The sequence below is a fragment of the Medicago sativa genome, chromosome 4 (assembly GCF_051527215.1).
Source record: "Medicago sativa cultivar Bolivia chromosome 4, Bolivia_mono, whole genome shotgun sequence".
In the NCBI taxonomy this organism is placed as follows: Eukaryota; Viridiplantae; Streptophyta; class Magnoliopsida; order Fabales; family Fabaceae; genus Medicago; species Medicago sativa.
Window position 1 is genome coordinate 92,664,277 of NC_140752.1, and position 20,986 is coordinate 92,685,262.

The 20,986-nt window shown below is 32.2% G+C and overlaps 1 protein-coding gene, 1 long non-coding RNA gene and 2 pseudogenes across 3 annotated transcripts; all 4 read right to left on the minus strand.

Moving 5' to 3' along the window:
• Positions 1–2,131: 2,131 nt before the first annotated feature.
• On the minus strand, positions 2,132–3,945 carry LOC146933850 (uncharacterized). Its single transcript, XR_015007580.1, has 2 exons — positions 2,587–3,945; positions 2,132–2,496 (listed from the first exon to the last, which is right to left on the minus strand). It is a non-coding gene; the product is annotated as an uncharacterized LOC146933850 (long non-coding RNA).
• Positions 3,946–7,025: 3,080 nt separating this feature from the next.
• Positions 7,026–8,893, minus strand: LOC146933851 (receptor-like serine/threonine-protein kinase SD1-6; annotated as a pseudogene). The gene is made up of 4 exons (XR_015008037.1): positions 8,866–8,893; positions 7,809–8,044; positions 7,582–7,717; positions 7,026–7,479 (listed from the first exon to the last, which is right to left on the minus strand). The product of XR_015008037.1 is annotated as a receptor-like serine/threonine-protein kinase SD1-6 (transcript).
• Positions 8,894–9,169: 276 nt separating this feature from the next.
• On the minus strand, positions 9,170–9,924 carry LOC146933852 (histone H3.2). The gene has a single exon (XM_085705642.1). It carries the CDS (start codon positions 9,739–9,741, stop codon positions 9,331–9,333), a length of 411 nt encoding a protein of 136 aa, XP_085561768.1. The 5' UTR covers positions 9,742–9,924; the 3' UTR covers positions 9,170–9,330.
• Positions 9,925–17,188: 7,264 nt separating this feature from the next.
• On the minus strand, positions 17,189–18,133 carry LOC146933853 (RING-H2 finger protein ATL78 pseudogene; annotated as a pseudogene).
• Between the last annotated feature and the right edge of the window lie 2,853 nt (positions 18,134–20,986).

Genomic DNA, 20,986 nt, shown 5'->3' on the forward strand with positions numbered 1-20,986 from the left:
AATAAACCTCTATTTTCTCTCATATATTAATTAGGGGTAACAAGTTGTTCCTCAAATATTAATTAGATCCCACATATTTTAAGTCTCTCTCATGAACTCTTTTACTTCTTTTGAACATTTTTTTTTCCACTATTTTATCAAGTTTCTCTTCTATTTTTATGGTTGTGTAAGTTCATTCTATATATCTCTCAAGAAAAAAGTTCATTCTATATCATAAATGAATCTGTATTTCGAATTTGTTTATTCTATGTGGATTTTATGAAATGCAATTTCACCAAACAAAGGGAGAAAAAAAACCCTGTAATTTACACGTGGCTTTCAATTTTCTTAATTAAAAAGAAACATGATAAAATAGTGGAAGAAAAAATGTTCAAAAGAAGTAAAAGAGTTCATGAGAGAGACTTAAAATATGCGAACAACCTGTGACCCCTAATTAATATATGAGAGAAAATAGAGGTTTACTAGATCGTCTACCCGTGCTACCGCACGGGTCATATACATTGAAAAAAAAATACTTAAACGTATTATCATTGCAATCACCATCTTTACCATTTAAAAAATAGAATCAAACAATTTTTTGGTGAAACTCTTGATAGTGCATCGTATATCCTTTTACAATCTCCAAGGTTAGAGAATATTTAAGACTTTCTAAACCCAAAGAAAATAATCTAATCATACTTTTTAGCATGAAATGAAGTCAAGTAATTTATCAACTAAGACTAAAATTAAACTGACATATATTAGATAAAATCAATCAAGACAATTTTGCCCCACAAACCTCGTCTCTTTTAAGAGCTTACGCATTAGGATGATATGAATGATTCAAACAACTTTGCAAGAGAAGAAATGCAATACCTGTAACCAAAAAAGGTTTTAAAAACTAAATTTGATGATTCAATATATTCGACTATGATATAATGTAAAACTTTAAAACCAAGTATTTGATGAAAGTTCACATTGCCATTAAATCAAACATATGGGGGATGCAAAATTAAATAGAAACAAAACACTAATAAACATTAAAAGGTGATTTGGATCAATTAGTGGAATTCCATAAATCGCAAATTGCTTGAAAATATTCACATTCATAAGAAAGAGTCTTACTTGCAAAATGAAATAATGAAGATGTGAATTAGACAAAGACCATTAGGAATTTCACTAAAATTTCCATTATGAATTACAAACGTTGAAGTACTTGCATTTTAATGAGAAAATATAAAAAATTTGAATACATTAAGTTATTGCAAAAAAATTATTGGTAAAAGTTATTACAAATTCCTTTAAAACTTGTTCTACATGACATTGTTCTTCTGGAAATACAATATTCGTCATTGATTTTTCTAGGATTGTAAAAAAATAAAAAGAAAAATAAACCAACTGTGCTTGCTTCTCATTTATTCAACATGTTTAGGTTCCAAACAATCCAAAGACCGCTCTATGTTGTAGAATTGTGACAAACAAATTAAAGTGAAATTAATAAAAGTCATTGTCATATGTGTCTACCATAAATTAGTAGTAATAACAGTAATTGTTTCATAAAACATGCAATACTGTTTACGTAAAAGATTATGCAATACTGTTTACATAATCTTCTATGCTTCATCAAGAGACCCTTCTTTTCACAATTACGTGTTATTCACCGTTTACTGCAACATAGCCTTAACAAACAATTACCAATCCATTAATGATATTTGAGGCAGAGATTCACTACTCCTATAACATGCCTTTCAACCCTTGCCATAAGCCCATAATGAGCTAATTTCTGCAATTGAATCAGCTCAATGACAACGTAAAAAAGCGGCACAAAACTTTGAAAAATCCTTTAAATAGTAAAATAACATCCTGACCAACTCCCTTGTTGCATAATTTTACAGGTAGGAGATGTGATATTTTGTCTTCAATCCAAAACTACTTCAAGAAGACCAAGCTACCAGTAACAGAGCGTGAAGACAATTTCAAAAATAAAAAAAATGACATCGATAATTAACAAAATATAATCAGATTAAAAGACATTTCCTTTATCATTCTTTAATTAGTACTAATCATTGCATTTGCATAACCATTTCACAAATATTTAATGCTTTCAAAAAATCAATATGATTTTGGGCAAATGGAAAAAAGAAGATAACAATAAAAATGAACCAAAATTAAGATTCTATGTATAAACAAAAGCATTTGCTGCCACAATCATTGTTTGTTATTATAATAAGATACACCTGGAGTAATAAGAAACAACAAATCACTAAAACAAATTTATGTTGGAGACTAAGATAAGCCTACTTCCCCATTCATATATCTCTAAACAAAATCAGAGTTGGTGAATAAAAATGTGTTAAATTAGGGACAGAGTTGAAACTTAAAATGTCTTTCAACAATACTTCTTAACCATCACGACAAAAAAAAAAGCAAGTTAGATAAACAGTTCAGCACAAACTCTTTTTTCCTATTTATACGCTTTTTCCTGTGTGTACCTCCATACCTAGTTTGATCATCATCCTGCCATAATAATAAAAGTAAATAACATTGATGAAAGGCAATCATAAGAAACCCCAATACATCTCTATAGAACTTTATAGGATGTCTTACCATAGAACTTTATGGAGTTCCAACCAGTATCCCACTACCCCTCAACGTAAATTATGTCTTGAGATTTCGTCTATGCTTTTCCCTCATTCATCATTCATGTTGTTTCGTACAAAGAACAGTTTCATTAATAACATACACCAAAAAAAAAGAATGAAAACATAGATCACACAGTTGACTCGATATTTTGGAGTTAATGGATCAAAATTCATGCATTTATGTTTTGCTAAGAGCATGAATAGCCTATAAAATATACACACAACATACATAACTCAACCATGAGAAATATGAAAACATGAAGAACGTCAAGTACACATGACATTTTCATGAAGCAGAGCAGATTGTCCCCTATTTTGCTCTATTGTGTAGATAAGGCAATGCGACAGTTTGACATTCGAATGGTAACATGGACAACCACATAAACACAACTGAAGTGAGTTTCAAACGATTTAAGTAGGAAATAATAGGTTACACACCAGAGCTTTTGTTCCATTTGTAGTTCCAAAAATAGAGGCTGAAGCTTGGGGAACCATAATAGGTTTTTGCAAAGGTGCATCACATTTTACAAAAGGGTGGTCCAAGAATTAACTCGCTGAAGGGCGATCACGTGGATTACGTTGTGGACATTTTCTAACAAAATATTTTCCTTCATTTGAGAGATGATCTGGGAATGTTGGGAGCTCCTTGTTGTTACCAATTTTGAACATGGCAGCAACCTGCTATAGAAACACGTAAATACACCAAGTAAGAAGAAATAATTTATAGTTAACCTGAATGATTTGAAAATAATAAAGACTTGGATGTTAAAACACAGTAAAGCAAAATTTGGATAAGAAATGTTAAGAACCATCTATGTTTTCAACTTTTGACAAAACAAACAAAATTTGGAGAAGAAATGTTAAGAACAATAGCAAATAAAAGAACATCTGATATCATTGATCAAAACTTAGACATGTCTCATCTTGAACCAAGATTCATGATCAGGCATCAACACAATCATCACCAAACAACATGAAAAATCGGACACATTGACATCCCATAGTTTGAATAAGTACACTTAACCAAACTTTTGTTAAATAGAAATAATATATGATAAGTTCACTCAAAATTCTCTAAGTTGTTTTGGGCATTTACCTACAATTGACAACATACATGTATAAAAATTACTCTTACATGTATATTGTGAACATATTACTTAGCAAATTAGTTGCTAATCAAATTGGTAAGAAAAAAGAAATATAAGTTAAATTCAGAGATGCATCCAATGAGATATAAGTTAAATTATAAGCTATCTGTTATTTTTAATCAAATAGAACCAAAGGGTCTGTTAAACATTTGCGAGGCAATGCAGGACAACTTATGGAAACAGCTTACGATAAATTATGTTCTGTTTGGATAAATAGCTTAATTAGGTTTGAACCCTATAACCATCACCCAATAATTCCAAATAATTTTGAAATGAAGAAGAATGAGAGGAAGAAAACCTTAAAACCGTATTTGGGGTTTCCAGGATCTTCCTTAAATAATCAAGAATTGCATGAATAGAAAAACAGAGATAACAAACAAATTAATCAACACAAAATTAAAATTAAGATTAAAATAAATTTGAACAGTGTGGTGAAAAATAATACTTGAATATCACGATCCTATAGTGAGAAGGGAACTGTTGCAACATCAGCCATTTGAGTAGTCAATTGAGAATTTGGAAACGGCGAAGGTTGCGGCGCCGACGTAGAATTCTGAAACCCAAAACCAGTAGAAGATGATAGTTGAAAGAGTGGATTATGTTGCCGTCGTTGCTGTTGCAGTTGTTGTTGAGCAGAGAACAATGTTGAGAAGAGGGAATAACCACCGAAAGCTGGTGTTGAAGAAGAAATACCGATAACTGGGGTGCTGAAGGCTGAAGTCAGCGTTCAAAAGAGGGAAGATGAAGGAGAAATGACCAAAGCTGGTCCTGCCACGGGTAATGGTGGTGATACGGTGGAGCTCTGTAGTGGTTCTGGCGGCGGAAGTGGACGGTGGCGATGGAAGAATGGAATATATTTTTCAATGCATACGCGTCTTGGAAACAGGTGACAATAACTATTCGTCATCTACAATGTAGGCGCTGGCTGTTATGCAGGAGAGATAGGATGGAATTTGAAATTCAAATTTCAAATGGACTTTTCAATGGACGGCTGATATGATAACCTCCCCTAATTACAATGATCTAACGGTCTGGATAGATTGGAGCCAAAAAAGTAGGGTTAAAGGTTGCGAATTAGGGTAAGCATGTTTGCTAGGATTAGATATAAAGGATTTAAGTTCCACACAATTTCACCAAACAAAGGTAGAAATAAAAAAACCTGCAATTTACACGCGGCTTTCAATTTTGAATATATGCTAAAAGGTACAAACATGAAACACATCTGGCGCGCAAATAAAAAAAAACAACAAAAGAAGAAAAAAGGCACACACAATAATAATTTGACTATTTTTCAAATCAGGACTTTGGTCTTTTTGTCTATATTCAATCCATTGTTTTGTGCCTTTTGAATTGCATCAGCCATGAAATTCAACTTTTATCGGTTCTTTGCTTGAGAAAATGAATTCATCACTATATTTTTGAAGAAACAGCTACAAAAATGAGGGGAGGTTTGTGTTATTGAAAACTAGATGTGGTGCTTGTGTTGTTTAAGTACAACTCAGAGGAGGTCAATGTAATTTTTCTTATTTAATTAAACACTTGGTTATTTTTAGTTTTAACATATTATTAAGAGAAATTATATTTGTACAACTATTGTGGACAACTTTTGAAATAATTCTCTCTCATTTTCATTGTACAAATGTCTACATTTCTTTGTGTATCATTCGTTGTTTTATAAGTTGTCTTAAAAATGGTTGTTCAAATGATATACCTCTGTTATTAGTACACTTGCCCATTTTGTTGTTCTGTACCAAACGTAACATAACTTAACATCACGATAAATATAGATAACGTTTGATTTTGCAAGGAAGGATTTGATATTTTGTTTATAGGGACGAAAAAAGATAAGTTGGATATTTGTAAGGATGAATCAAATTTGTAGGCTTATTATATGGGCATATTTGTAAAACTAACACATTTCAACAAATTTATTACTCCAACAACTTTTTTTAATATCAACGATTTTTGCCAAAGGTTCTATAGTAAGGGACGGGAGTAAAAACTAAAATCATATTAAGCGACTTTTGGATTTGTAATTGTAATGAATCGTAATCTTTTTTCTAGGGGTGACAATATAATCCATGAAATTCATATCCATCCAATATAAAATTCATCCAATCCATCCACACAAAAAAAAAATTGTTAATGGATTGGTTTAGATCCATCCATTTAAAACTATGGATGGATTTGATCCATCCACCTTATTTTAAAAATCCATTGGATCACCTCTTTACCAAAAAAATAGTCCAATGGATAATTTCTAATAATATTAATCTTTTTTTATTTAAATAATTATATATTTGATAATATAAAAAAATTAATTATAAAATTAATTTAATAAAAAAACTGCCCAAAAAAAAGAAAAAAAAATAATTTTTTAATATTCAAATAATTTTTTAATAATTTTTTAATATATTAAATTAATATATTATTTAATATTACTTTATTGTAGGTGGTGGTCAACGCTGGAGCTCCATCACCGACCAGTGTGAACCACCACCGAACCGTCGAGTCGCCGGATTCTTACTGGAGTGCCACCTATTGCCACCGTGATGTCGCCGGAGGACCACTGTGGTCAACACTGGAGGTGGCCAGTTGTCCACCGGTGACCACCACTGTCCACCATATTATTTTAAATTATTTACTTATTAATATTTAATATTTCTTTAAACTATTTGGGCTTACTGGGCTTGAAAAAAAATAGTTTTGGGCCTTTTACATAAAATTTTCTATGATTGAATTCACTAAAAAAACACTTTAATAACTAATACACCTCTTAAAAAAAATCATACATATTGATATATGGATCGAATGGATAATCGATCCATTAAAATCTAATAATGGATGGATTGGATGGAGTAATGGACTTTTTTTGATCCATCCAGATCCAAATCCATATCCATCCAATCAATCCATTTTGCCACTCCTATCTTTTTCATTTTCATTTCAATTTTACTCTAAAAAAAGCCAGGCAAATTGCTATTCTATGCAAGCAAATGCCATTTCCTAAACATTTGTATTTATATTTATATTTTCATACATCGAATTTGCAAATCAATTGACCTAAAGGCCAGCAATGTCTTGTTGGAGACTGCATTGAACCCAAATCAAATTGAAGCAATTATAAATTGTCATTTGAACCTAGTAAGTATTTAGATTTCTATCATAATTAATAAGCTTATTGTGTCAAAGACCACTTCTAAAGAACTATGTTAAAAAAACAAATCAAACGTGACTCGATTTAATAAGCTTATAATTGAAATGGAGACATACTCAAATTATTCATTTTACAATACCACAGAGTGACAACAGATACTTGTTTCTCAAGAACCTCTAGGAATGTCTACAAACTCAATTCCAATGTAAAAATATGAACAAAAATTTTACATATTTGATTACGGTGGCTTTTAGCGAGCACTGATGGTAGTTTCTGTTAATTCATTTATTGAAGATCCTCCTCCTGACGTTGACGACTCTTGCAAATCTTTGTTGTCGTTGAATAAAAATGCTGGTTTTTGAGGTGGGCAAAGAGGCGTGTCATTGGCTAGCATAAAAACCACTTCTAACATTGATGGTCTATTCATCGCATTTTCTTGCACACACAAGAGTCCAATTTGAATGCATCTCAGAACTATAGCAGGGGGATAAGACTGGTTTAGTGCTTCATCAACTATATCCAAGGCCTTTTCTTCTGTCCATATAGTCCACACCTATAAATTCACAACAGAGTTTGTTTTTAAATATACATATGTTATATATCATTAGATTGTAGGCCTGTTTTAAGGCTACTCTTTTTATTATATATAACATACATGTCCAATTAAATTTGGGGAGTCTCTTCCTGTCTCACAATGTGTGTTTCTCTTGCCAGCAATAATCTCCAGTGGTAAGACATCAGATTTTGTTGAATATCGTCCTTCCATTGCATATTCTGGTGACATATATCCACTGCAATTATATAAAATGGTTAGAGCATCATAAAAAATACATATCCATCTGTATAATTTCGTGATTATAAGTGCGTGACACTGACACATACTATGTTCCGACCACTCTTTGTTCTTGCTTGAATTTCATCTTCTCCAAATATTCTTGCCATCCCAAAATCTGAGATTTTGGGATTCATTTCAGCATCAAGGAGAACATTGCTGGCTTTTAGATCTCTATGAATTATTTTCAGCCTTGAATCTTGATGAAGATATAAAACACCTCGATCAATCCCACAACGGATTTCAAAACGCTTAACCCAATCCAGTGATGACCTTTTGTTTTGATCTTAGTTGAATAGTTTAAGTTTACAAAAATTGAACATATTAGCAAACATTAATAGCGTATTGAGCTTAATTTCATAGGAATTTATTGAAATGTTGGATCAATTATCTTTGTGCCTGACAAGGAGTATAGGAACAACTGTAAATTTCTTGTCTTAATTTTAAAATATGAATACGAGGCTATGAATAGGCCTCAAATTTGATGATATCCAGATAGCCTAATTTTTGAAGGCCAAAATTCCTAATAGACATTCTAAAGAGAATAGGATTAGGTTTAACTTGTGCCACGAATTGCATTTTTAGCAAAAAAAATGGGACTGATGTCTTATGTTCACAATTATTTGAAGTTTCACTCTGTTACATTGAGTAGCTATAGGCTAGATTTAGCATATGCTCTTAAGTTATATGAAAATTGACTACTCAAAACTTTGTAATAATTGAATGATAAAAAGTCTTCTTAGCCCTTCGATGAGTTTTTAGTTTTTACTAAATCAGTAGGACAAAACATGGATATTAAGTTTCATTTCACTTCCATGAATAATATCTAACTAGGACCTGAGAAGTGAATTGGAAGAGGAAAATGTGATTGGAAAAGGTTGTTTCAGTGTTGTGTATAAATCTGAGACGTCATATGGAGAACTGATAGCAATAGAGAGTCAAATTCTTGGCTAAATTCGGCATTAAAACATTGTGAAGCTCATAAGTTATTGTTCTAATGGGAGTGTTGAGCTTCTCTAAAACCACATCGAAAATGGTAATCTAAGACAGCTTTTGCAAGTTCTTCAATCAGTGATGGAATTTAATCACTCTAAAAGCTAAAGGGACCAGGAGTTACACCATATATTTGTAACATTATCGTTATCACTATCAACCCATATAAAACTATATATTTAATCGCCTCTCTCACAACAACACCCCCATATTCCATTAGCTAGAGATCAGCAACTTCCAAGAATTTTCCATTGTTCCAGATTATATTATTCTATATTATGCTGTGACCTAATAATTTCTGGACTATGCTAATATACTTCAGAGCTCAGACAAAATAAACAGAATAACAAAAAAAAATATTTCAAAAATAAACAAATGCAAACAACCCTTTTCAAAGTGTAGTAGATAAACAAATGACTATAGAGAAATTGTAACAATACTGATTAACATTCATAGTCAATTAGTGTTACAATTAGAGCTTTTGATTCACACATTGAAGCTAATACTACAAGCATTCTAATTCTAGGGTTACGAAAATGATTTTTTTTTAGGAATTGAAATTGGAAAAGATGAAAAGAACTAAGCCCTCTCTCCTCTGATTCTTCTTGCAAGCTGAATGTCCTTAGGCATGATTGTAACTCTCTTGGCATGAATTGCACAAAGATTAGTATCTTCAAAGAGACCGACCAAGTAAGCTTCAGCCGCTTCTTGAAGAGCCGAAACAGCACTGCTCTGGAATCTCAGATCTGTCTTGAAATCTTGAGCGATTTCACGAACAAGACGTTGGAATGGAAGTTTACGGATGAGAAGCTCAGTGCTCTTCTGATACTTACGAATCTCTCTCAAAGCAACTGTTCCAGGTCTGAATCTGTGTGGCTTCTTCACTCCTCCGGTTGCCGGAGCTGATTTCCGGGCGGCTTTGGTTGCCAGTTGCTTCCGGGGAGCCTTGCCGCCGGTGGACTTGCGAGCTGTTTGTTTGGTACGTGCCATCGTGAGAGAAGCTTCTGGAAGAATGAATTTTAACTGTGATTGTAAAATGAAATGTTAATTCGATGTGTTTTGTTGAGATCTGATAAATGGGTTTTATAGATGAGTTGATAGTGTTTTGAATTCAACGCCTTCAAACGAAATGAAAATTTGGAGGGACTAGGGAGGGAGTTTTGGTTTTGGGATCGATCCGTGTGAGCGTCAATCGAACGGTTCATATTGGTTTTAGATCGATCCGTGTGTGTGTTAATCTAACGATCACAATTGGTTTTGGATCGATCCGTGTGAGTTGAATATAACGTTTATGATTGGCTTAGAAGATAGCACGCGGATTTCACTTTTGCTGATCCTATCTTATTTCCATCGCGTAAATTTTGGTATGGCGCCAAGCCATCATACTGTGTGTTTTTCACATTTTTTTTTGTTTTGTTTATTGAGAAACTAAATTTTAAATTGTGTCAAAAGTGAAAATGAATTAGCAAAAAAAGAAAAACGTGAAAATGAAACTGTAATTTTTAATTAAATTTTAAACATTGAAATAAAAAATTATGAAGGAGGTCCATAAAGGATTCATATAAGGCTGACCCTGTAATGAAATGGTTGATTTATCGTTGAGGATGTTATTATTCGATTTCATAATGGTTGACTGTTTCTTATACACAAAATGATGTACGACTTTCCAGCTGCATGGACTCATACAGAGGGTACCGGTTGGGTTGTTACACCCAGACATTACGCCCTCACCTTTTAGAGGATGGGTAATGGATTTGATTGGTAAAATATATCCACCATCATTGTTACCGACTACCTTACTAAATGGGTGGAGGCTCAACTGATGACGAGTGAAGGGAAATATGATATCATCGTGTTTATTATGTATCAAGCTATATACGTGTTTGGGATCCTATAAACTATTAGAGCCAACAAAAGGGAAATTAATTTACAGATGAAGAGATGGTCTCCTTCATGCAAGAGTGCAACATGATATTCATCCATTCGTCTTCGTACTATGCTAATGTGAAGGACAAAAAAGGCGACTAAATAGATCATTATTGACATAATCAAGAAAAATGTCAAAGATCAATTGAAAGTGTGGCATGAAACTTTACAAAGTTATTTGTGCTATTAGAAATTCCAAAACGGTTGCTAATGGTTTTACCCCTTATCGGTTCGTATATGGTCAAGATGAAGTACTATCATTAGAGACTGATGTGGTGTCTTTATGAGTGGCTCAACATAATCAACTCACTCCATAATACCATAAGCATGTCATGTTAATAGAACTCGACTCCCTTGACGAATAATGGCACTAGGGAGGAATGAAAAGTCCAAACAAAAAATGGCCACAACCTACATAAGCGAGTCACAATTAAGAAATTTGTTGAGGACAACTTGGTCTGTATAACCATTTTACCGGTTGAAATTAAACTCTAAAGTATGGAAACTGATCATCAAATTGGTAAGGTATACGATCAGGGGTGGCAAAACAGGTTTAATCCGTAAACCGACCCGATTAACCCACCAAAATAATGTAGTATAACCGGAAGTACTTCAATGATTTCTGTACCAGACATTCCAAATTTATAGTGGTTGGAATCATGTCAAAACATGTTAAAGTGTAACCTTAGATGAGTCAATTTTTTAGTTGAGAAATGATATTTGTACAACCAATCCTAGACAACTTTTGTGATAATCACTTTTCCTCTCTTCTTATTGGATAAAAACAATAGAGAGAGAAAGAAGAAGAGAGGGAATAAAAACACACGTGAATATGAGAGAGAGAGATGGTTGTTCCAAAAGTTGTCAAAAAATGGTTGTACAAATATCATTTCTCTCTTTAGTTCTAGGAAACAATTTAGCGGTACTTTCCTTAATCTTCTACATTATCCTTCAGTATCCTTACTTTTTCATTAATCCCGTACTCATCTTGTCCTCTCTTAAGTCCAGATGGAATCTAATTGTTCATAGAAAAAATTGATGGAATCTAATTGAGGAGGGAATCCACTTGCGTCACTATTTTTTTAATTGAAAATAGGTTACAAGTCTACTAAGCTTGCCTTTTTCTTTTGACAACACTATGCTACACTTTAACTATTTAAGCCACAAATCAATTGTAGAATACAAAGGAATCTTGCTGAGTGGAAAATAATTCAGGTGCTAATTATTGGCGCATTTGATGTGTTTTTTTCTTCTTTCTATCCTTCTATCTCTTCTATTATGCAATTTTTATACTGTGTGCATCCAACTTTAGTTTACCTAGTTTTCTTTCCGTCTAAATTGGTTGAACCTTAAATCGGTCTTTACTACATGGTGGTTATTCGAGCGATTTGAAACAGTTGAACTAGGGGTGACAAAAATACCCATGCGCCACGGGTACCTATGGGTAAAATCCGTCACGGGCACGGGGCGGGTAACTAAATGGGTATCCACGGGTATAATAAATGGGTATTTGATTACACATTATTATATGGATACGAACACGGATTTGATTGTATCCATACCCACGGGTACCCATACCCATTACTAAAATATCCTTATATATCTTATCCTATTACTTAAAGTTGTTACCTTATTGAAGGAAATTTTACCGCCCACCTAAGATTTCTCATTAATAACCTATTTTAATTTTTAGTTTCCGCTTCATTCACATCATAAAACATATCCTATGCATTATGTAAGAATCATGAATTTTCTATGGATTATGTATGATTTCTGAAATTTTGAATGGATATGTATGGATGTTTAAAAGTTGAAGTCTTTTGGTAATTAAAAAAAGTTATTATTTGTACCAAAAAACAAATAAATTCATATATCCATAGGTACCCATGAATACCTCAATACCCACGGGTACCCACATAGTGGGTACCCACGAGGGTACGGGCCGGGCACGGGTCAGTGGCGTATCCAGGACCCTGGGTCAGGGAGTGCGGATTATGAACTTCAACGAATAATTATACGTATATAAATTCATTAAGTTCGTTTTTAGTTTCCCTTGAAAATTAATTTTTCTCCAAATTTTTGAAATTTGTCATTTCTTTTATAAATAGACGAAGTGGCAATTGTCATTGAAAACTCCCACATATATGACAATTTCAACATTCTTTTCATTTGAGCTAAAAACTTATAGATGAAATTTACTATTTTTATCTTGTACTTTCTAAAATATCTCGTTTGCGATAATCTTTCAACGATAAAAAATGACAAATTTCAAAAATTGGAAGATGCTATTACATCATAATTGAAATGAGAGATAAAATTTATCAATTTTTGGAGAATCAAAGTCATATTCACCCTTAAATTTTAGTTGTATATGGATTGATATTACTCTTAAGTGAAAAATTTAAGTGATTGCTCTATGTATATTATATTAGCGAAAAATAATCATACTGTAACACTTTGGCAATGTGGTAAATAAGTGGTAAATATCATCTAATAATAATGAATGAATGAATTAATTAATTAAAGTAAAGTAAATGAAAAGACAATGTCCCATTAAAAGGAAGCGCATCTGCAGCCAAAAAATGAAAGACAGGTGGTGCAAAACTTAACATTGCAAAGTGCATTCAACATATGAAAATTAGTGCAATTTCAAAAGTTTGAGGGTGTGCAGACTCCGCCCTTAGCACGAGTATCATATTTATCCAACGAGACAATGACGGATATCATATTATCCGTACTCATGGGTACCCATTAACATCCCTAAATTGAACCATGACATTGAAGTCTTAGTAATTTATTTTGAAAAGATTAATATACAAATTAGAACCAGTTCCCATCTTCCAATATAAGAACCTCACAATCAATGCTGTCAAAATTGTGAGTTTAAGCAAACTCGTTTTACCTATCAACTCATAAACTCGAGTTTAGTTTACCTCATATCAAATAATATGAAAATAATATATACATGACATATATACTTATATAATACAATAACTGCATTAATAATTCAAAATTTCAACTCAATTATAAAGAAAAAACAAACACGAACAAAATCAATTTAACAAAGAAGAAAAAGAACCGAATGTGAAAATTAAGATGAAAAAATAAGTAAAAAAACTCTTAAAAAATTCCCTGCGAATTTAACAATTCACATCAAGTCGAGCAGAATAAACTCAATTTCATTTCATAGTTTGCTAAAAAACAAGTTTACAGCCGAGTCAACTTAAAATTGATACCTAACTTGTCGAATTGAGTTAACTCGCGAATTTAACCAAGCTGCTACAATTTTCTTTAACCATAATTTGTCTGTAATGGCCTGCTTCCCTGTTAGAGGAATATAAAATGCATTGAGCTCAAGCAAATCAAAATTCAGCAGCCAGGGGTAGAGTGTGGTTAGTCACTGATGATAACAAGTCTCATTTGTTTGAGTGTACAGTAGTATGTTACAACATTACCCTTTTAGGCAGTGTACTTATTTGATTGGAAACTGATTAGGTGGTTTCTGTCTCAGCTTCCATTCAAAACATATATGCTCCATTGACTGGATAAAGTACGCCACTTTGTAATTATGTTTTTTTTTTTTTAATTTCTTTCATCCTAGCTAGTTACAACACTCCAGTGGTTCATCACATGACCTTTGATGTGAACAAATGTTTTAAAACTTGGATGGAGGTGGTTGGGTATCTTATTTGATTGCTCTCTATTATTATTTGTTCAATTCAACAATTAATTTTGTTAATTTGAAGTTTTTTGTTGTTAAGAGAGATAATCACATGTCAATCTTCAATACTACTTGCTTCAATAAGTGTCACAAAAATGTGAAATTAACCAATACAAGTATTAAACTATAACACATGTCAAAAATAGCGAGCTGCACATTAGTTTTTAATATTTTTTTGGTAGTGATTAGTCTTTAATATTTACTCTAACATCATCTATTCTTTTATTGTGTAAAATCAATGTGAATTTCATATTTTAAAAAAGTGCTCAGATTTCTATTGATTTCGTGAAAATAGATCAATTGTATATTGCACAAGTGAGAAAAGTGTAATTTTATTAGTTTGTACCATTTAAAATAAGTCAATTCTACAGTGCACTGCACAGGTGAGAAAAGTCTTGCATCATGCATAAGATAATTTTCTCCATTGCATCAATAAATCTCATAAGATAATTTTCTCCATTGCATCAATAAATCTCACCAATAAACTAAATGAAATACAATGTGATATTTTGATCAAATAGTGGAAAATACATTTGTGCAATTTTTTTGTGTGTTAATCATCTGATTCTCAGGAGAAAAAAACATTATAATTTGAAGTTCGGCCAAAAAGTAAGTAAAATATGAATAAAAATTATTCTACTTATGAATCGAAATCATGTTCTCATGATCTATTTGTCATTGATAGAACTCGTCAATCACTTACGCCCAATTGCTTGGTTGGTGTAAAACCATATTGCTGTGCATCTTAAAGCTTTCAAAATATACTTAAGTCGTGTGTTATCTTGTCTTTGCTGTACTCTAAGCTTCTTGTGTCATTTTCGAAGCTCACCCAGTTCTCCACCGCTGACTCTTTATGACTCAAACATCTAGCGAGAAAGTTTTACGTTTCGCTTAATTCAAGCAATAAAATGATTTGTCCAACACAAAAGAGTTAAAAATATTATCTAAGTAATTGATTTTTTTTTTGAGGGATCTAAGTAATTGATAATGACACACACTTCAAATTTAAATAATATTACATAAATCCCTTTATTCTTTGTTAAAATAAAAAATAATTCTCTCTTTAAAAAAAAATAAAAATAAAAAGTGGATTTGTATGGAGGATCATATCACGTGGACTTTCCTATACATTGACTATTTAACATGTACAACCCAACTTGATCGTTCAGGTTACATGAGCTCCACCTGCTTACTCAACTTGATCATTCAGGTCAGTTCCACCGTCAACGTCAATAGCTCTCTCTCAGGTTGTTGTCTAAGCAACATTGTGGTCCTCCTCTTAAGAGTATCTCATAACGCGCCACACGTCTTGCACGGACAAGTGACGTGAGCTGTGTACCATTGACTCCACGTGCCTTGTATGGACGAGCAGTGCAAAGAAACATGACCAACTCCACGCGCCCGTATAAATGAGCCATATGGACGTCAGAAGGTTAATGAGCATGGACATCCAAAGAAAGACCCATTAGGTCAAGAAAGTGAGGCCTATAAAAGGAGACACATAGAGAGCTTTAGAGGGATCAAATTCATTATCTTAAACACTGTATTTTCATCTAGAGAAATGCTAGGAACACTCTCTTTCTAGCACTCTCTCTAACACTCACTCTTCTATTGGGTGAAACTCATGTGGGCCTCACCACTTATGTGGGGTCCATTTCCAATGTGTGGTACCCACGTGAATTTCATCCAATAAGAGAGTGAGTGTTAGAAAGAGTGTTAGAAAGAGAGTGTATATAGCACTCCTCTTTCATCTAATAAGTCTTAGGGTTAATTATGTTTCTAGTCCCTATAAAATAGCGACCTTGTAAGTTTAGTCCCTACTTAATTTTAATAGCATTTTTAGTCCCTATAAAATAAAATTTACTTATAATTTTAGTCCCTGCTAAAACAAAGTTTGATTAATTATCCTTAAACTCTTAAATTTTTGAACGATTTTTTTGAGACAAGATTAGAACACTATGAAAGGTTCGTTTACTAAAATTTAGAATTTTCTGACATGAAATGAATTAAATATGAATTTTTTAAAACGACAAAAGTTAAAGATAAAAAGTAATAAAATCTGGATGTAGAAATCAAATTTTGCAATAATTTAATGCGGACGAACTTTTAGTAATGTTCTAAACATGTTTGCAAAAAATTGTTCAAAAATTTAAGAGTTTAAGCATAAATTAAATAAATTTGAATTGAGTAGGGACTAATACTCAGTGCAGAAAAACAAAATTAAGGACTAAAAATGCTATTAAAATTAAGTAGGGACTAAACTTACAAGGTCGCTATTTTATAGGGACTAGAAACATAATTAACCCTAAGTCTTATTCAAAGTGCTCTTAAAATTCCACCTAGGATATAGGTGAACAAAAAGTAATTCATGAATCCTTATCCTAAAGTTTACCAAGAATCTCTCACATGAGTTACAATTTACATAAAATCACTTAATTTCGAAACGAGGGATGCTATTAACCGCGAAAAAATTTATCTAGAATTTGTCCCGAATAAACTCCAACCGCTGGATCTTGTGATTAGTTGACAATAAAGGGGTGGTGGAAGTAAACATGGAGGTATGCTACAATAAATATGTGCGGTCGTGAATTTCTCGGGAATATTTTGTCGTGATAAGTAGCATTAATGTTTCGAAATCTATTTATATTAAACATTCTTTTTAAGGAACTTATATTGATTATTGAATATTTTTATAAAAGTTAAAACCCCTGTTTGCGAAATTTGAACTCGCACACCTTTGGCAAACGAGATTTAAAGTACCGTAGAATATTTTGAAGACACGATATATTCTTGGTTCAAATAATTACTTACTGCATAATATTGTTAAAAATGCATTCAAAATTTTAAGTAATGTATATTTACAATTTAAGGTCAAACTATATAGTAACTAAAAGCTTCAAACTGCGATGAACATTAATCAGCTTAATTCTCTATAGTTACGTTCAAAAGCTTCGGCGTCTAGCGGTTGAATCCTAATAATAGTTTCTGGCACCGGCAACATAGGTGGTGCTTCCAATCCAACAATCTTTCGACAAGTCTCAAGGAGGCACTGTCTGCACTTAGGACATGATGAGTGTGCTTTTAGCCATTTGTCGATGCAACGAACATGGAAACCATGATTGCATTTAGGTAAAATGCGCACTTTTTCACCTTTTGTGAACTCTGAGAGACATATCACACACTCTGTATCCAAATTTGGTAGTTTCAACTCAGTTGAATAACTTACTGTTGGGAATGTCTTGAGAGCCTTCTTCTTGATTCCTTTGTTAGCCAATTGAGGTGAAGAGTTGTTGCTTGAACTCGAAGAAGAGCCGTTGTTTAGGGCTACGTTCGAAAACCTTAAAGCGCACCTTATGATGGAGTTTAAGGCAAGTGAGCAAATAAGAGCACACAATAGGACTGCAAGTATCATCACAACATTCGCATCAAATTCACGAATTCCAAAATATGAGTTGGTTGAATTATGGTTGGGTGTGAGAACAGGGGAGCTGGTTGGTGATTGATAATCAATTGGATTTTGGAAGAGCAACCTTCTTGTGTGAGATTCTACAAGAAGCTCATGGAAGAGTGGTGAAGTAAAGGAAGTAGAAGCATACATGTTTTCTGTTAGGGAACTTGATGAGGTGGTTAATTAGAGTTTTGAGTGTTGTTATATTATCCTAGACAGGGGACTATATATAGAGAAGTTAATATGTTAGAATTGATATGGTATCTGGCTTTAATTAAAAGTTTGAATTAACTATTATTGGTATTTGGTGCCTAGTTGCTAGTTAGTAGTAATTTTTTTGTATCTCTTTTTTCTCCACTGATCATCACTATGTCTTTTTGTATATTATTTCATTTAATCTGGCTTTATAATCAAGTAGGGTCCATTTTAATTCCACTTTATGCCAAGGAGAATGTGGCGATTGGCAACTGGATTTCATAATGGAGTTATGTTAAGTAAAAAAATAAATAAAATCATACTCCCTCCGGTCACATATATAAGCAAAAAGTAACTTTTTAAGTTCATTGAATGACTAATGTATCTAACCTATATATAGACTGGATACATTAGATATTCAATGAATCTAAAAAGTTGTTTTTTGCTTATAAATGTGACCGGAGGGAGTATATGTTAGATATCATAGGAGATTGCTGCTGTTTCCCGCTAAACAAAGGACCCAGCAAGCCCATAAAGGAATAGTGAATATGTAAGTTGATGCTACACTAATATTTTTTCTAAGATTAAAGGTTTAAAGGACTTAATTCAATGTCTCAGCATTTGTGTCCCTATGAGAGAAAGAGACACAGCCAAGTGGACAAGTCTGTATTGTGGAAAAGGTCCATTGTTTTTTTTACTTGCAACGTACGTTTTGGTACTCTTGCAACGTGACAAGTTGATGAGATTCAAAACATTAACATGAGCCATCGAATTATGGCCGTTGGATTATTAATTAACTAGTACTATGAAGTATGAAGTATTTCCACGTCACAAGAGCAAAAGTGAAAGAAGATAGGAAAATAAATTACGTATCTTTTCTCTTGATTTCCATATATGTCGTTTGTTTGAGGATATTTTATCAACTAAATATATATAGCATAATATACTATCAAAATTATTGAAGTTGTTGGAGTCTTCTCACCTTGTCAAAGTTTCGGTTGTTAACTGTATGCATGTCGATGTGGATGGACAATTCATCTTATGATCTATATTTTGAGAGTGAGATTTATGGTAGAGAAATGATATTTGAACAACCACTTTTAAACAACTTTTGTGACAACTTTTTCTCTCATACTCACATTATACTTTTATTCTCCCTCTTCCTTTTTTCTCTCTCTATTGTTCTTGTCCAATAAGAAGAGAGAAAAAAAGGTTGTCATTAAAGTTGTTTGATTTTGGTTGTCAAAATATCACTCCTCTTTATGCTATTTTAACATGGTGTTAGAGCTGAGAAGAACTAATATAATTATATTTTGTGGATGGACATATTAAGAAATGTACGTAATAATTTTGTATGAGAAAGAGATATTATGAGTTGTTTTACAAATTTGTCTTTAATAAATGGTATGAGAAAGATAAATTAAGGAATTAAAAGAAGAGAGAGTAATGAATAGTTAATGATACAATATTAAACATAAAATTAATGTGTAAGTAATATTGATAGTAAAACATTTAATTAACTTAAAAAAAATGCTTCATTGTTATTGTAAAACGACATATAACTTGAGACAATTTTTCCCAAAACGACATATAATTTGGGATGGATGAAGTACCATGTACTGGACATTTATATTCATTTTGTTAAACCAATGAATATACCTATGAGGCTATTTTTGGAATGCGAAAAATGATTTCGACACTTTGATTAGATTTCTTACTCTATATGCATTTGTTAGAATGACATATAAATATTTAAGACTGGTGAAGTTATAAATAGTGTTGGAATTCTTGGTAAAAAAAAAATAGTGTTGGAATTCAAGTGTGAGTAATTAAAGTCTCATATCTATTAGAAATGGAGAAAATAAATATACAAGAGAGGTGATCCATATCTCTGATGCCTTAAAGTTTTGAGTAAAAATATGGTGAATAAGTCTTTTAAGGATCTCAAACGTTTAACCCATTGTCACTAACGGTTCTCCCCAACCAATAGTATCCTCATTTTTTTGAATTATTTAAATTTTAATTAAGAAATATTTTTGAAATTAACTATGCATGTATTCCTAAAATTTATGGATCACACCTCATTGTTATATTTATATTTTGAAGCGTTGATTGTGAGATTTTATTAGAAAAATATCGATGGATCCACTTGAAAAATATCTTTACTGCAAAAGGGAAAAATATCTTAGTCATTATTTTATTTTTTTACAGGGAAAAATATCTTTATAAATTTATATTTTGAAGCGTTGATTGTGAGATTTTCTTAGAAAAATATCGATGGATCCACTTGAAAAATATCTTTACTGCAAAAGGGAAAAATATCTTAGTCTTTATTTTATGGGTCATGTTAACCGGTGCCCCCGGGGCACTGGTTAAGGAAGCTAAAAGTGGAAATTTTAAGTTAAAAAGAACACTTTTTAAGCTTTTAATGCAATGACAGCACAACTTTCAATACAAGATACTACTATATTTAACTCCTTAACCAGTGCCCCGGGGGCACTGGTTAACATTTCCCTTATTTTATTTTATTTTTTTGACAAGGGAAAAATATCTTGGTCTGAATTAGAATATCTTTATAGTCTGAAGTAGAATATCTAAAAACTTCAACTAAATAAAGTAAAATTTAGTATTAAGAAAGCTGCTTTACACTTGCATTACTACAAACTTTTTATAGGGTGAGGGGTACTTTACAGAAAAGAGTGTGGAAAAATAACCGCTGATTGAAAAATAAATTATTGAGATTTAAATTTTTTTTTAAGGATATTGAGATTTAATTGACTTCATTATTTTTCTTACATGTACATGTATTTCAATTTTCAAGTGTTTCATTCTTTAAAGTGCACCCATTCACCTTAGAATAGATAATAATAGTAATTTCTTTGATCATAGGTGTCATATTTTCATCAAATAGAGAAAACTGAAAAGGAGAATGGGTTAGTTCAAAA

Bases quoted from the DNA above. Each gene is read 5' to 3' on its own strand.
- LOC146933852 (XM_085705642.1), bottom strand. From the start codon at position 9,741: ATGGCACGTACCAAACAAACAGCTCGCAAGTCCACCGGCGGCAAGGCT.